Source organism: Molossus molossus, unplaced genomic scaffold (assembly GCF_014108415.1).
Source record: "Molossus molossus isolate mMolMol1 unplaced genomic scaffold, mMolMol1.p scaffold_m16_p_1, whole genome shotgun sequence".
NCBI lineage: Eukaryota > Metazoa > Chordata > Mammalia > Chiroptera > Molossidae > Molossus > Molossus molossus.
In genome coordinates, this window is record NW_023425344.1 from 221,405,402 (window position 1) to 221,422,639 (window position 17,238).

The 17,238-nt window shown below is 44.4% G+C and overlaps 1 protein-coding gene across 2 annotated transcripts; it reads left to right on the plus strand.

Annotated features, from left to right (window-relative positions):
- Window positions 1-737: 737 nt before the first annotated feature.
- Window positions 738-11,214, plus strand: RDH12 (retinol dehydrogenase 12). Of its 2 annotated transcripts, XR_004959279.1 has the most exons (8): window positions 738-1,028; window positions 2,456-2,574; window positions 3,049-3,204; window positions 3,888-3,992; window positions 5,284-5,493; window positions 7,229-7,418; window positions 10,391-10,669; window positions 10,939-11,214. XR_004959279.1 is itself a non-coding variant. In XM_036259218.1 (7 exons), the coding sequence occupies exons 1-7, from the start codon at window positions 961-963 to the stop codon at window positions 10,491-10,493; spliced, it is 951 nt and encodes a 316-aa protein (XP_036115111.1). In that variant the 5' UTR covers window positions 738-960; the 3' UTR covers window positions 10,494-11,214. The 2 variants fall into 2 exon arrangements, 1 of the variants encoding a protein (XP_036115111.1); XM_036259218.1 differs by having other exon boundaries at window positions 10,391-11,214.
- The last annotated feature ends 6,024 nt before the right edge of the window (window positions 11,215-17,238 follow it).

The window sequence follows — 17,238 nt, forward strand, 5'->3', positions numbered from 1 at the left end:
GAAGGGAGACAGGAATCAATACAGCTAATTATAACAGCCAACTCTTTTACAGTGTTTACTATGTGCTAGTCTGTCTCAAATTATCTACCTATCTAATGACCTTTTTAATACTTAAAACGGGTAGGTATATATTGTTATTATGCCCTTTGTATAAGTTAGGAAACAGAGTTAACACAGTGGTTTAGTAACTTCCCCAAGGCCATGAAGCTTGTAACTAGATCAGTTGGGATTTGGCAAGAGAGTCCATGCACTGAAACACTATACCTTTCCTTGGCATGTACATGGATGCTTTAACTTCATCGAACTATAACAAAACACAGAAAAGTGAACAAATCAAGTGTACAACTCAATGAATTTTCACAAAGTGAGCACCCCTGTGTAACCAGCACACCTCAAAGAACAGAACACCCCTGGAGTTCCCAACATGTATCTTCCCAATATCTACTCCTTCCCCAGGAAACCACTGTCCTGACTTTTCTCGCCATTCTTCTGGGAGTTTCTTCCTTGTCTTTTTATTTTAATCACATTTATGTTTCACGTAACATGGAGTCTGTTGCTAACGCTAAAAATATTCTATCTTGTAGGAATAGAAGTGGAGGTGATTGAGGAGAATCCATTTCCTAGATAAGAGAAATAACTGGGAAAATAAAAGGGAAAGTTAGGGGGCAGTTGTTCCATTTCCCCTCATTCTCATTGCTGGTTAGTGTGAGGTTCTACTCCTTCCTCCGTCCTCCTCCCTGAGGACTACATGTCCCAGCAGGCTGTGCTCTGACAGCTCTCCGATTTAAATAGGATTCTGGGCTACGCTTAGAGCCAGGCTGTTGCTGAGAGCTCCAGAGGAGCTGGAAGAGGGAGAAGCAGTAAGAAGCAGCCAAGAGTTGGAGCCAGACCAGGAGCCTGAGCCAGAGTTAGAGTTGAAGTTGTTTTTGCTAAGGAGCAGCAACCAAAGAAGTTGAAAAGATGATGGTTATCTTGGGACTGCTCACCTCCTTCCTTTCTTTCCTGTATGCGATAGCTCCATCCATCAGGTTTGTCTTCGGTGACTCATACAGTATTTTACAAAGCCCTAAACTGGGAGCCACGGAACTTGTAAGTAGATGAATTCTCAGCTGCTGAAAGAAGAGAAAGGGATAGAGGTCAAGGGAGAGAAAGTCAGGGCAGAAAAAGCAGAAAGGAAGGAGGTAATTATGTATACCATGAAGGAAGCACCTGGGGATGGAAGTCGAGGTTCTGAAGCACCTGGGGATGGGAGTCGAGGGTCTGATTTGAATTCAGATGCTAGTGGAAGGCTGAGTGGATGACTGTTAGGTAGCTTGACAGACAACTTAGATGGAAGTCCTTGCTCTTTTACTCTGTTCCCTTGGGCTCCTCGGAAGGTCATCCTTTCTTCATTGTTTCTAGTTAAGGTGGCCCTGCAGGGCTACCATGACTGGTCATTGCTGAGGGACTCACTGTTAAGTACCAGTCATTTGGGGAAGGAAACAAACTGGCTCTTTTGCTGTGGGATTTCTGGAGGTGTCAAAGCAATGTGTGTTCTGAATAGAGAAGTTTTTAAATTGCTGCTGATAAAGAACGTTACACGGGTATATCAGGGACTGAGTGTTGCTCTAGGTTCTGGCATAGAAACCTGGGTTCACATTGTAGTTTTGCCACCATTAACAAGTGACTTGAACTTCCTTGAGCCTCAGTTTTCTCCACTGTAATATGGAGATAATAAGAGAGAGGTTGAGAGGATTAAAATAAACCCCCTATGGAAAGTGCCTAGCCTAGTGCCTGGCAGTTGAATGATGCTCAGAAAATCACCTACACCGCCCCCCCCCATCCTCTTTTTGGAACTTGTCAAATAAACTGTATGTAAAAAGATGCTCTTTGCACAGAAGTCTGAAAAGAGAGGTTGTCTCGGTGCACCGATGGCTAGAAGGGACTCTAGGAGGGTGGCAAAACAACCTCTGAAGATGCTGGCTTTCTAAAACTGGAGAGGGAGCCCAAGAGCTGCATTTGTATGTGGGACCCCTTTAGGTACCAGTCATCAGTTATTCACTGTTGGTGCTTTTTGAAGACCTAGGGCTCAGGACCACGGATTCCACTAATGCTCATTGCACACGTTTTTAATGCAGGTTAGAGGAGGAAGCTGACCTCTAGGAACCTCTAGAGCTACGAGCTTTGTTATTTTTGTTAGCTAATAAGGAAGCTCTCCCTTGGCTCTGACTTGAGAGCACTTATTCTGTTTACCCAGATGACCAGTTGTAGCTTCTGGACACATGACCTTCCAACCTGAGCGGATGAGCAGGAGACCCCCTTGCCCACCGGGAAAATGTCCCTTGAAGATTAGCTCCTTTAGGTCTCCTGACAACAACTGAAAGAAATTCTTCTTTCAGGCTGGATGGATTTTATGTATCTCGGCCTGGGATTGGGAAGAATGGCACAAGAATGTTTTTGTTTCCCCTGCCTATAGGAAGTTCTTTGCTGGTGGGGTTTGCAAAACAAACGTGCAGCTTCCTGGGAAGGTAGTGGTGATCACCGGCGCCAACACGGGCATCGGCAAGGAGACGGCCAGAGAGCTCTCTCGCAGAGGCAAGTCCCTCCGCTTCCGCGTGCACGGCAGCACCTCCTGCCCTTCCCACCCGGGCTCTGCCCACATTTCCTTGTCTTTTCTCCTGTGATTGGAGGCTCTGGCCAGGAATTCATGGAACCGGGGATTCAAGTCCAGCTGTAATACCAACTCACTTTGTGACCTTAAACCTTCCTTCCTATTATATAAAGTAAGAAAAACAATGATGTCCATGTATAGTATTGGTCAAGTCTGTTATTCTAAAAGGAGATACTAAGCAACATTAAATGTCAGCGTGTAAAAGCCAGGGTTCCCAGCCTGGAGTTAAGCTGATAGCAAGAAGAATGAGCAGCACCGCAGGGAGAACCTAAAGTGGCAATATAGTCACTCACTGCTTGAGCGATGGCTGGAGAACACTGTCCACCAGTTTCAAGCTCGCTTACTAGACTCTTTTTCAGCCTAGGGTCTGAACACATCGCCCATTTTTTCCCCTACAGGAGCCCGAGTATACATTGCCTGCCGAGATGTACTGAAGGGGGAGTCTGCCGCCAGTGAAATCCGAGCTGAAACAAAGAACTCCCAGGTGCTGGTGCGGAAACTGGACCTATCGGATACCAAATCCATCCGAGCCTTTGTTGAGGGCTTTCTGGCAGGTAAGGCCCTGGTGGGTAGCTAGAAAAGCAAGAAGCTGGGTGTGGGAAGGGCTGCTCTACCCTGAACCATCTCTGACCCTTACATCACAACTATTATGGATTTCACTGGACAGGTTCCACCACATGAACCAGCAGGGCAGGGAATTAGCAAGGGGATGGTAGATGGACAAGCTGGGCAGGATCCTTATCATCTTTTTGCCTCTGCAGTGGGAATGTTGGAGGTATCAGCTTCCTGTCTGGGCTTGTACCTTGGCATCAAGGTGTGGCCCTGGTGCCACTCTCTCCTTTCCTTCTGAGAAGCAAACTTCTGTGCCCACAGGCACCAAGAGGTTGTGTGGCTGCCAAAATTCCTCTGTATCTTGGAAAATAATTGGCTTTTACCAATGACTATGGAATCCATGAGGGACGAGGACCATGTCTGTCTTGTTTTACCACTGTATGCCCAGTGCTCAGCAGAGTGTGCTTGGCCCAGAGTCAGTACTCAGTACCTATTTGCTGAATGAATGGATGAATGAATGAATGGTGTCCAGGAAGATATCAATAACTCAAGTTAGAAACCCAAGTGACAGTGGTCACTGAATATCAGTAAGACAGGTCCAAAGGCAAGAAGTAAATACTCAGGGCTGTGCTGGGTAGCTAGCAGACTCCTCACTAACTGCAGGGTCTCCTTGCTTGTTTTACAGAGGAAAAGCAGCTCCATATTCTGATCAACAATGCAGGAGTGATGATGTGCCCGTATTCCAAGACAGCCGATGGCTTTGAAACCCACCTGGGAGTCAATCACCTGGGTGAGTATCTTTGAGTGACTAAAAAGTGAGGCTGGCCCAACCTTGTTCTCTGTAGGTGTAGATGACCTTACATCGGTGCCCAAAATCTCCAGTGGTCCTATTGGAGGCCAGGGTGCCAATAGACTGGACATATTGTTTTTTTGTTCACTATCCCTCTCCTGACCAGTCCAAAAAAAGTGAGATACTTCTACCCATACCATTAGGAAAACCCAATTACTAGAGGGAAAGGGGGTGGGAGGGAGGGAGGAAAGGGTATGGGGGGATAAATGATGATGGAAGAAGACTTGACTTGGGGTGGTGAACACATAATATACAGATGATGAATTATAGAAATGTACACCTGAAACCTATATAATTTTATTAACCCATGTCACCCCAATACATTCAATAAAAAAGTTTTATAAAAAAGAACCCTCCAGCCCTGGCCGGTTTGGCTCAGCGGTTAGAGCGTCCACCTGCGGTCCGGAGAGACCCGGGTTCGGTTCCCGCTAAGGGCATGTACCTCAGTTGCAGTTTTTCCCTGGTCCTGGTTGGTCGTGCGAGTGGCGGCCACTCGATGTATCCCTTTCACATCAATGTTTCTCTCTCTCTCTCTTCCTCTCTCTCCCTCCCTCTCTATCTGTACAAAAAATGGAAAAATGTCCTCAGGTGAGGATGAAAAAAAGAACCCTCCAAATTTTGGAGCTACCAGGAAGAAAAATGCCATTCTTGGATGGGGCTGTGGGAGCACAAGGCTTGCCAAGCAGGGCCAGGCACGGGGGCTGCAGGAGTCTGTGTTTGGCTGGAGGGGGTCACATCTATAACTGAGGGCTAAGAAAGCCAAGGGTTGGTTGATGGAGGAGGCAAACCTTGAAGTCTTAAGGTATAGGAGAGGCTGGGGTTCAGAGTTCAGGGTGATGACTCTAAAGAGGAGGTCATGGAACATGTTCTCTGATCCTAGACAAATGTTATTGTCCTTGACTATTCTACTCTTCCCTCTGTACACGGGTGTACCTAGGCCCACAGTTGTGTGACTGTGGCTACAGCAGGGTCAGAAGCCAGCAAGTAGCATTTCTCCTGACTGGGGCAAGGGCAGAGATTCAGACAAGTACAGATTAAGTCTAGAATCCCTTACCCTTGCGGTAAGGAATCCACTAACTCAGACTGCCTGACCATTAGCACAGAGTTACATAAAAATTTGTTCCCACTCAGACAATAGTGAGCTAATGCGAAAGTCCTGTCACCAGCTCCCATACCCTGAGCCTGGGCAGCCACTCCATTCTTCAGTCTTCTGTGCCGGCTCTCCTTTCAGGCCACTTCCTTCTCACTCACTTGCTCCTGGAGCGGCTGAAGGAGTCTGCTCCTGCGCGGGTCGTGAACCTGTCATCAGTGGTCCACATTGCTGGCAAGATTCGCTTCCACGACCTCCAGGGTGAGAAGCGCTACAACCGGGTTTTTGCTTATTGCCACAGCAAGCTGGCTAATGTGCTTTTCACTCGTGAGCTGGCCAAGAGGCTCCAAGGTAAGTCTGGAGAAAGGGCCAGGGTTAAGGTAGCAAAAGTAGGGTCTTCCATCCAGAGTAGAGGTTCACAGAAATTTCTGAAGTCAGGATGTCAAACATGCACATTACAGTGGTAGCTCTATGCACTAAGGAGAAAGAGGTTATAAACAGAATAAAAACAGGTCTCTTGCTTTTGGGAAGCTTCCAAAGGAATAAGGGTTAAGAACCTAGAAAGTTACCTTACATTTATGTCAAATCTTATATCTATTATCTCATTTTGTTTTTCACAACAACCTCTTGCAACAGGCGGAGCATGTATTATTATTATGTGGGTCCAAACTGAGGTCTAAAGAAGTAGTCAGCTCAAGTTTATATGACAAGTGAAGGAGTCAGGGCTGGAATGTGGGTTCTTTGCTTTACATCCAGGGTATTTCGTTCTGCATGCTGTTTGCTGAGGTTCACATGGTGAGCTGAGCAAGAGAGGAGCCACTGACTGGAAGTCAGGGAGCTAGGGCTGGATGTGAGCTGCTGGGTCTGAGTTCTTGCTCCACCGCATACTAGCCGTGTGTGTATATGGACGTGTCCTTTAACCTCCCCTGACTTCATCCCCTCAACTTTAAAATGGGGTGAGGCCTCTCTTAATCCTATGATTCTGTGATTTCTTGAAGTTTTCTTTTGACATCTGCAAATCATGGGCAACATTTGCTATGCTGAATAAGCCAGAGTTCAGGAACAATGCTGTCTGCTATCAGAACACAGAAGGTAGAAGAATAGGGGAATCATTAAAAGAAATAATAATGATGGTAATAATAATAATTGAGAGTTTTGTGTGTGTCATATACTATACATGTCTTAACTCATTTAACACAACATTCCTAGAAGGTAGGTGCTATTGTTTCCACCTGCTCTACAAAACAAAAACAAACAAACAAAAACAGATAGGCACAGATACATAGAGAAACTTGACCAAGCAAGTTTGCTAGCTGAGCCAGGATTCAAATCCTCTAGCTCTGGAGTCCATGATTTTTACATCCGAATTCAGACCTTGGCTCTGCAACCTGCTAGGGTATGACCCTGGGTAATTAATTTACTTAACTTCTCTGTGATGAGGCCTCAGTTTCCTTAGCTGTAAAGGGGCATCTTAATATAATTAACCTCACAAGCCTCTTTGCGAATCAAATGAGATAATGCAGGTAAAGCAAGTAGTAAGCCCTCGGACATAATAAGTACTAAAACTAGAGGAGGCACTGGGGGAGTCTGGGGGCATGTTAACTCCCTCATCTCCATCAACACCCTCAGCTACACCTCATAAAATGTGCTTGCCTGGCAAATGCAGCTGAGAACACTAGCTTCCTTTCTTTCAACTAGATTGCTTCCCTTAAGACCTTCCTACAGAAATTCCAAAGACATGATTGTCAATCACTGAACCATGGCTGCTACTAGTAGTAGCAGTACAATTAGTACATGTTGTTGTTTCCATTATTAATACTTAAGCCACAGAAAAGGTGACATCGATATAGAAGGACCTTCCACCAAGCATTCCTTTTGGAGCACAAAAAGCTGAGAAGGCTATAGATCTTTCTGGAAGAGATCAATTAATTACCAGCCAGATTTTACCTGGCATGGAGTGGCACCTTCTGAGTCATGGGGTTCTGCTTCCTGGCTCCCTTCTTCTCGTGCGTTTTTCGACAGGAGGTGAGCTGTTTCTGGAGGCTCAGAGTATGCCCCTGGTCTAACTGTGCTCTCTTTGCCCTAGGCACGGGGGTCACCACCTACTCAGTGCATCCGGGTGTCGTGCACTCCGAGCTGGTCCGGCACTCCTTCCTGCTGTGCCTGCTCTGGCGGCTCTTCTCCCCCTTCCTCAAGTCTGCGCGGGAGGGGGCGCAGACGAGCCTGCACTGCGCCCTGGCTGAGGGCCTGGAGCCCCTGAGCGGCAAGTACTTCAGGTGCGTGCAGGCAGCGCAGGTTCTCCCCCACCTGTGTGCGTGGTGAGACACAGGGCTCCCTGGGTTTTGCACTCCAGGTGGCCAGGTTGGTGCCTCATAACAGAATCCGGTTTGGGTTGGGCCTGCAAACCAAATGCTGTTACTTTTGCAAGGGAACTTTCATTAGAAATTTGGCAAGAGCTGCTTTTGCGGCTCTGTTTTGTAGGCTGTGCCGTTTCCAGGAAAGCTGTGGAGCTTTCTGAGAGTGGGAGAAGGCTGTCCTTGTTGAGTGCCTTGGAAAGGGTATTGGCAGGCTCTCTGGGTCCTTCTCCTGGTTGAACCTTTCGGCTGACTTTTTTTCGTGTACTCTTTAGTACCACTTGGCACGAAGCGCCAGGGCAAGGCTACTCTCCCGTGTGAACTCTGTCTCCCCTTGCTGTCAAGATCGGCACTGTCTGTCGGAGTATAGAAATAGACATTTCAGTGTTGAGTTGTTGTAGACCAATGAAACAGGCCAGACTCAGACTCCGAACTGGGTTCAAATTAAGAGAGCTTGATTAGCTGTGGGGACTGTCCCATCCTGCGCAGATGAGAGAGCAGCCCTGAGCTCAGGGGGAGGGCTGCTTACATAGTTGTCTTAACCGTAGGTAAGAAATTGGGCTAGTTAAGAAATTCTGTATAAGCAAGCTCGTACAGAAGCAGATATTTACAGTTAGCTGTTATGCCTGAGGGAGCGAGCAGTTTCGGTGTACACAAAGCAATGGTTATCTATACAATGCAGTGGTTATCTATTAACTCTAGCAGCTAGTTTTTGCCATTCTCTTAAAGTCCAGGGGGTAAGGTCTGCCTAATGAAAAAACTTTTTACTGTACATTCACATAGCATGTGTTTGTCCTTTACAGAGTCTTATAACAAACTCAGTTTGGGAATAAAGGGAAGCCTGAGATTAAAATTCCTTCCTTTTCCATGACTTGATCCAGTCCAGTCTGCTCTTCTGTCTCACTTTGTTCAAGGCCGTTAATTGGTGCACCGTTCATAAGTGAAGCATTGGAAATAATCTGTGTCCAACAATAGGAGAATGGATACATGATAATAGCTAATGTCTGAGCTCTTACAAAATGTCGGACACTCTTCTAAGTGTTTGACATGTATTAATTCATATCATCATCACAGCTTAATGAGGTAGATAATATTATTATCCCCATTTTACAGGTTAAGAAACTGAGGCATGCCCTGGCCAGTTTTACGCAATGGTTAGAGCATCAGCCCACAGACCAAAGGGTCACGGGTTTGTTTTCCAGTCAAGGGCACGCACCTGAGTTGCAGGTTCTATTCCTGGCCCCTGTCACAATCTTGCAGGAGGCAACCAATTAATGTGTCTTTCTCACATTGGTGTTTATTTTTTTTCCTCTTTCTCCCTCCCTCCCTCCCTTCTACTCTATCTAAAAAATCCATGGAAAATTATCCTTGGGTGAGGATCAACAAAAAAAAAAAAGAAAGAAACTGAGGCACAGAATAATTAACTTGCTCAAGATCATATAGCTTGAAAATAGTAGACCTGGGTTTTAAACCCAGGAAGTCTGGCTCTAGAGCTATGCTGTTCAGTGTGGTTGCCACTGGCCCGTGTGCAAACTGAGTGCTTGAAGTACGGCCAGTCCAAACTGAGATGTGCTGTAAGAGTAAACGGGCACCAGATTTTGAAGACATAATATGAAAATAGAAATGTAAAATATTTCATTAATAATTTTTACAGTAATTACATGCTGAAATTATTTGGCTACATTGGGTTAAATAAAACATATTACTAAAATTAATTTCACTCATTTATTTTTATTTTAAAAAATGTACTTAAAATACTGGAAAATTTAAAATTACGTCCGTGGTTCACATCCTATTTCTATTAGACAGTGCTACCCTAATTGCCTTAAATATGTGATAAAATATTATGTAATCACTAAATAAAATATTTAAAAAATATTTAATGGAAAAATGTTGATGATACATTATCGTGAGAAAAAAACAGAGCTATAGAACTATATAATTATCATTGTAAACACAATTAAAACAGTTTGGAAGGATACACAGCACACTGTTGCTGTGGTTACTATGAATGAGTTTGAGGGAGAGTCAAAGGGAGTGTGAAGGAAGAGTGTAACTTTTTGCTCCAGTTATGTCTTTATAATTTAAAGGTCACATATTTATTTATTACTTGTACGATTAAAATATACATTTTAACAAGAGAGTGATATCCTCCCCAAAGTAGATACAGTATGATCCCAGTTTTGTATAAAAGAGTGAAAGACTACATATCTATTTCTATACAAACAAAGCAAATAAGAGTGTAAGGAAAAGTAATTATCTCATAGGTTTTACTTCTTTATCAGCACTGCATTTTCCATGAATGCAGGAGAGTAGTAATACCTGTGACTTTGTCATCATAATATTTTCATGTCATAGTGCAGTTGTTGCAGATTTCTCAAAATGTCACTTCTCACTACTACTTGAAAATTCGGTGGTTATCAGACCCAATGCTAGCTCTTGTTATAGAATATATTAATAAAGAAGCCTGTGTATTACTATATCATGGATTTTTTAAAAATCCTCACCCGAGGATATTTTTCCATTTATCCATTTATCAGAAAGAGTGGGGGGCGGGGAGAGATCAATGTGAGAGACACACCGACCAGTTGCCTCCTGCTCAACCCTGACCAGGGCCGGGGAACGAACTGCAACTAAGGTACGTGCCCTTGACTGGAATCGAACCCGAGACTTTTTGGTCCCTGGGGCCGATGCTCTAACCAATGAGCAAAACTGGCCAGGCTATATCATGGATTTTTAAAACAATATTTAAAAACTGCTTTTCAATACAATTAGTTTCTTTTCATTCAATATATTTTATACATTTAGAAATATATTCTGAGAAAGAGGCCATAAACTTTTCCAGACTGTCAGTTTCTACTCTTGGTTGTTTACATTCTTTCTCTGCCTTCTAGTGACTGCAAGAGGTCCTGGGTGTCTCCAAGGGCCCGAAATAACAAAACTGCTGAGCGCCTGTGGAACGTCAGCTGTGAGCTTCTAGGAATCCAGTGGAAGTAGAGCTGGTAGAAGAGCCACAGTTTTATCAGGTCCAGTCCGCACCATAATGAAAGGGGACCAAGGAGAAGGCCAACACTGAAGGACTGTCCTCCCGGCTGGCTGCTTTTGTGAATCCTGTTCGCCTCTGAGTCTTCTGACCCTTCTGGAAATCTTTGTACACCCAACCCTCTTGAGAGGTTGGCTCATGGCATGAGATGTTCATGCCTACAGAGCATTTTTCTCCAAGACTTGCAGAGTCAACCACCCTGTTAGGGTAGGAGGAGTAGGCAGATGGCAGATGGAGCACAGGGGTGGCAAAAGAGCCTGGGAAATGGGTCAGTTTTCTCACCTGTACCGGAGACGCCAGCCAGCGTGCTAGCTGAGGAAACAGGAGAACCAGCGTTATGTGTTTCTAGGGACTATAGACTCAAACTCTTGACTAATCTCTTTCCTCTTTAAATTCTAGTCAAAACTCTGGAATCTGGACCAACTCAGGAAAATCTTGGCTTAACCTTGGCCAATTGAGTTCCTTCCTCTGAGCACCCTGGAGCCAATGCATGAAGCTGGACCTTTCCATTTTCTTCTTCCAGTTCTTTTATAAAAATGGGATTTTTTTCTAGCTTTATTGCGATGTAATTGACATATGACAGTGTGTGAGTTTGGACCTTTCCATTTTCAATCATGTAGATGGTTTCCTTTTCTAAAGCATTCCCTTTACCTAAAAAAAAACAAAACAGTTTTGTAGTTTATTATTATTATTATTATTATTTTTTTAGAGAGGAAGGGAGAGGGACTGAGAAACACCCATGTGAGAGAGGAACATCAATCGGCTGCCTCCTGCACACCCCCTACATGCCACCCGGGCATGTGCTCTTGATTGGTAATTGAACTGGCTACCTCCAGTGCACAGATGATGCCCAACCAACTGAGCCCCACCAGCCAGGGCTTTACCTCAATATTTAGAGGAAATAGACTACATATCTCACTGCCTTACTTATTTTCTCAGGGTAGCAAGAGAGAATGGGAACAAAGCAGGCCAGCCTTCTAGTTTAGTGAGTAGTGTCTCACTCTACTCACCACCCATGACCTTGTTATAGTAGCACATCTTATAGTGCATTATTAAAGTGCTGTAAAATAAGATGTCTCGGTTGGGTATTTCCTCAAGGCTCTTCCAGCTCTCACATTTTATTGTCTAAGAAGTGATAGAAGTGGCTTCATTTACATAGATGCTCAGCTTCACTATAGATTAAGGTCAAAGGAAATGTGGGACTTCATTTAATCTGATACATAGATGTAGAAAAACCCAGTCCTAAAAAAACCCTCTACCTGAAATCATAGGTCTTCTCTCTTCTGGCCTCCCTGTTCTCCTGCGCTGTGGCCCCTATGACCTTCTTCTTGCCTCAAGTGCTGAAGGTCACCAAGAAGAGGCAGAGACGTATTTAATCTGTCAGCTAGTTGACTCAAGAGGTCACGTTATTTGTTCCTGCTCTAAAGCATCCAAAGGGTAGCTGGTGGCAAAATGACACTTTCTTCCATAGCATGTAGACTTAAAAAAATTTTTTTAAATTATTTTTTTAAATCCTCACATGAGGATATTTTTTCATTTATCTTCAGATAGAATGGGGGAGAGGGAGGGAGAGAGAGAGAAACATCGATGCAAGAGAGACACATTGACTGGTTGCCTCCCGTATGACCCCACCAGGGCCAGGGACCAACCACAACCGAGGTACGTGCCCTTGACTGGAGTCAAACCTGAGATTCATTGGTCTGCGGGCTGATGCTCTAACTGCTGAGCTAAACTGGCCAGGGAAAGTAGACTTTTTTTTCCCCCTTCATTGATTTTAGAGAGAGCGGAAGGGAGAGGGAGAGAGAAATAGAAACATTGATGAAAGAGAACATTGATTGGTCGCCTCCTGCATGCCTCTCACTGGGGATCAGGCTCACAACCTGGGCATGTGCCCTGACCGGGAATAGAACCAGCAACTTCTCAGTGTACTAACTGAGCTGCATCGGCCAGGGTAGCAAAGGACAATCTTTACCTCAAATAAGCTATGTCCATTGTTCTTATACATCTAGGATTAATGTATGTTTGAAATGTCAGAGTAGTTTTCTTTTCTAGGACCTTGTAGGCACAACCACGAGCATTAGAGCACAGGACTCCAGAGCACAAGACCACAGAAGCCCTTGTTATTATCGTTGTTGTTAATCCTCCCCTGGGGATATTTTTTCCATTGATTTTTAGAGGGATAGAGGGGAAGAGAGAGAGATCAACGTGAGAGAGACACATAAATTGGTTGCCTCCCACACGTGCCCAACTGGGGCTGAGATTGAACCTGCAACCCAGGTACATGCCCTTGACTGGGAATCAAACCAGGGACCCTTTGGTGTGTGGGCCTATGTTCTAACCACTGAACAACACCAGCCAGGGCAGCTTTCATTGTTGTCTTGTTCCCTGTATACCATTTCTACATGTTGTGAATGCTCATTATTAACTATCCTCTACCCACCAAAATAAATGTATGTGTTTCTCCATTTTGCCTTTTATCCACTCGTATGTTTTCTCTCCCCATCCCCTAGCCATGTTTTTCCCCACCTCCTTTATGTACCTTCATGTAACCCTCCTTATGTTTCCTCCTTTGATTCTAATGTATAAAATAAGCTGCAAAACTGCCATTCTCTGGAGCATTTTCTCAATCTGTTGAGATTTTGCTTTCCATCATATGTCATCAGTTTGGCTCAAATAAACTCATAAAAATTCTCTAAAAGTTTGGACTTTTTTTACCTTGACATGTAACTGCTAACAACATTAATAATTCCTAAGTATCATTTAATACTTGGAGTTCAAGTTTCCCTGGCTGTCTCACAAAGTCTTTTTACTGCTTGTTTGTTCACATCAAGGAAAGAGAAATGATTCTTCTGAAAAAAGTGGAAGTTTTTTCCCTAGAAGCCCCAGCAGATCTTGTGTCTCATTGGCCTGAATAAATACTAGGCTGCCTCATGAACCAATCACTATGGCTTAGGATGGGCTATGTTAATTGGTTTAAGCCAATTACAACCCACACCTGTAGCTGGGGTCCATCCCATCCACCCCAACCAATGAGGAAGACTAGTGGCTAAGATAAAGCACTTATGTTAATTAGGATTAGCTGTCCCCGTAAGAGATGCTGTGGTACGTTTTATTGTTATTCCCATTTTATTGACTGGCACAGAAGAGTTAAGAAGCTTGCCCAAGTTCACATAGTTGATATATGGTAGAGAGGACCCAGGTAGCCCAGCTCTAGAACCAGCATTCTTTTCTTCTTCTTCTTCTTCTTCTTCTTCTTCTTCTTCTTCTTCTTCTTCTTCTTCTTATTATTATTATTATTATTATTATTGTTTAGAGAGAGAGGAAGGGAGAGGGAGAGAGAGAGATGGAAACATCGATGAGAGAGAACATCGATTGACTGCCTCCTGCATGCCCCCCACTGGGGAACAGGCCCACAACCTGGGCATGTGCTCTGATCGGGAATTGAACTGGTGACCTCTTGGTGCATGGGTCCACGCTGAACCACTGGGCCACACTGGCCAGACTAGAACCAGCATTTTTAACAGCCATGCTCTATAGCTTCCCACGGTGGAGGGAGCAACTAATCCTCTCAAGGAAAACTCTGGGAACATGAATGAGCAAAGGGTTGAGGGGAACCCTGGGAAGCAATCAGTATATGCTCACTCCTGAGACCTGTGCCTCATAGGCTGTTGGGTCCACTGCAAACCCTGGTGAAGAAGGAAGAAGAAGAAAGAGGAGAGGAGGAAACAGAGAGGCTATGCAAGGGTGGGAGACAGGGCTGGTGAGGATCATGCATGGCATTGATGATCCTGGACTTCTCCTGTGGGCTGGAGGGATAAGTAAACATCAAAAACTAGGAGTGTGGCCCTGGCCGGTTTGGCTCAGTGGTTGGAGCGCTGGCCTGCGGTACAGAGAGACCCGGGTTCGGTTCCCGCAAGGGCACGTACTTCGGATGCAGTTAGTCCCCGGCCCTGGTTAGTCGTGCGGGTGGCAGCCACTCGATGTGTCCCTTCACATCGATGTTTCTCTCTCTCTCTCTCTCTTCCTCTCTCTCCCTCCCGCTCTATCTGAACAAAAAATGGAAAAATATCCCTGAGGATAAAAAAACAAAAAAACAAAAAACTAGGAGTGTGCAGGGCTGCTGTCTGTGCAGCAGAGAGAGCAGCAGAGAGAGCAGGCAGACCATGGGTGTGAGAGCAGAGATTCACACCTGTGTACAAGTTTAAGCGATAAACAGTGTTAACAGTGAGGCAAGAGGCATGGGCTTGGGGTGGGGGCTTCGAAGCCTGTCAGAGATGGCTGATTGTAGGTAGAAGAAACAGAGCCATGCATGGGCTGCAAGGAGTTGGCTCCGGCTGCCACAGACAGGCAATACGCTGGTACTGGTATTGGCAGCATAGGGTTTTTGAATAAACCTGCTCACAAGGCTGGGTTTTTCCACTTCCACACATTCAAATATAGTAATTTTTATTCAGTTGGCATCTTCTCTCTATAGAATTGTTTTTCCCAGAGAGAACAGAATGCTAACTCATTCAAAAGATTAATCCTTATAGTATGCGTGTTTGGAACACTTTGGACATTTTATAACTTTTCATGTTTGCCATGGCTACTTATTAGTATGATTGTTTTAATAAAGGTCATCCTATTCTTGATTTATGTCAAATATCTGAAATCTGAAAACCTTTTTTTATTCTCTAAGATACACAAAGACGTTGGGGCCAATTGCTGGGGTAAGGGGGCCTCAATCTGGAGCACAGGCGCTGGGGAAGAGCAAGGGAGCAGGGACTGGAACTTAGGACCAAACCAGCCAGGGTGTCACAATATAATCTTTGGTATAATTATATAATGGAGACCTATATTTGCTTTTGGAGTAATTACTCCAAAAAGTTATATATTAAAAATAACTATAAACACATATATTGTTGGATAAATTGATGAATTGCAGAATGATGAATGCGTGCAGGTAACAAGATTTGTATTTAAAAATTACACACAGCCCTGGACGGTTTTGCTCAGCGGTTAGAGCGTCGGCCAGCAGTCCAGAGAGTCCCGGGTTCGGTTCTCGCTAGGGGCACATGCCTCAGTTGCAGTTTGTCCCTGGCCCTGGTTGGGTTCGTGTGGGTGGCAGCCACTCAATGCATCTCTCTCATGTCGATGTTTCTCTCTGTTCCTCCTTCACTCCCTCTCACTCTATCTGAAGATAAATGCAACGAAAGTATCCTCCGGTGAGGATAAAAAAATAAAAATTACACACATATAACAGGATATCATATATTTTCTATAGGTACATATATAAGTATGTAAAAGCTCAAAAAGCAAAAAAAGATATAAAACCCTATATAATGAACACATAAGAGAGGTTGCCTCCGCCCTGGTCGGTTTGGCTCAGCGGTTAGAGCGTCGGCCTACGGTCTGGAGAGACCCGGGTTTGGTTCCCGCTAAGGGCACGTACCTCGGTTGCAGTTTGTCCCCGGCCCTGGTCGGTTGTGTGGGTGGCAGCCACTCGATGTGTCCCTTCACATCAATGTTTCTCTCTCTCTCTGTTCCTCTCTCTCCCTCCCACTCTGCCTGAACAAAAAAAAAGGAAAAATGTCCTCGGGTGAGGATAAAAAAAAAAAAAAGAGAGAGAGGTTGCCCCTGGGAGGAAATTGATGGGACATAATATTTCAATTTTTTAAAAAGCAGAATATTTTTACCCTTTTCTTGGACATAAAAAGTTAATAATTTTAGCAGACACTGTTGGTGGCCACTGTCACGCTGTGTGCTGATTACATGATTGTGGTGCCCTCAATCCCTGGCTGTATTTTAGAACAGAAAGCGCCAATGAGTAGGTTTTACTTCAGAAATTCATATTTCACTGTTCTATTCTTGGGCAAATGTTCTTGAAAGTCCAGGGTGATTCTGTTGTGCAGACTGGGGCTGTGACCTCGGGTCCAAGGAATGGTGGGACCACATTTCCCTCGCCAGTGACTGGTTATGGAAAAGGCACGTGCCTCAGTCATGGCCCCGGGGATGTGGAAGGAGCTACTTTGGTAGCTTCTGGGAGGGGCTTCCTCAGTGACCAAAAGTAAGACACAGGAAGACATTTTCTGTCTTCTGTTGGATGTTGTCATGGCTAAATCTAGCCCAAAGGCCAAGCTCACCTGCTGAGGATGCTAAAGTAAACATGAGAGGAAAATGGGTTGCTGATGATCAAGGAGTGAGTGAGTCACTGAATTAACCAAAACTTGAGCTGCCCTCCCTGAGCCATCTTGCGACACTACACTATAAATAGTTGAAGTCTATGTTCTGATGCAATAGTACTATGTTGAGCCATATAAAATTGCTGATATTCTACCATTTTTGCGTGTTTAATTTTTAAACATTTTTATTAAATGTATTGGAATGACATTGGTTAATAAAATATAGGTTTCAAGTGTACAGTTCTCTGATACATCATCTGTATATTGAATTGTGCATTTACCACTCAAAGTTAAATCTTCCGTCACTAAATATTTGATCCCCTTCACCCTTTACTAACTCTCCCCACCCCCTTTTCCTTCTGGTAACCACCATACTGTTGTCTGCGTCCATGAGCTTTTGTCTGTTTGCCCTGTGTGTTCACTTGTTGCTTTCAGTTTTATCTCCCACATAAGAGTGAAATCATATGGTTCTTGACTTATTTCACTTAGCATGATATTCTCAAGGTCCATCTGTGTTGTTACAAATGGCAGTAGTTCA

Coding starts and splice junctions, on each gene's coding strand:
- RDH12 (XM_036259218.1), top strand. CDS start 961: ATGATGGTTATCTTGGGACTGCTCACCTCCTTCCTTTCTTTCCTGTAT. Junction 3,205..3,887: donor TGTTGAGGGCTTTCTGGCAG/GTAAGGCCCTGG, acceptor CTTGTTTTACAG/AGGAAAAGCAGCTCCATATT. Junction 3,993..5,283: donor CCTGGGAGTCAATCACCTGG/GTGAGTATCTTT, acceptor CTCTCCTTTCAG/GCCACTTCCTTCTCACTCAC.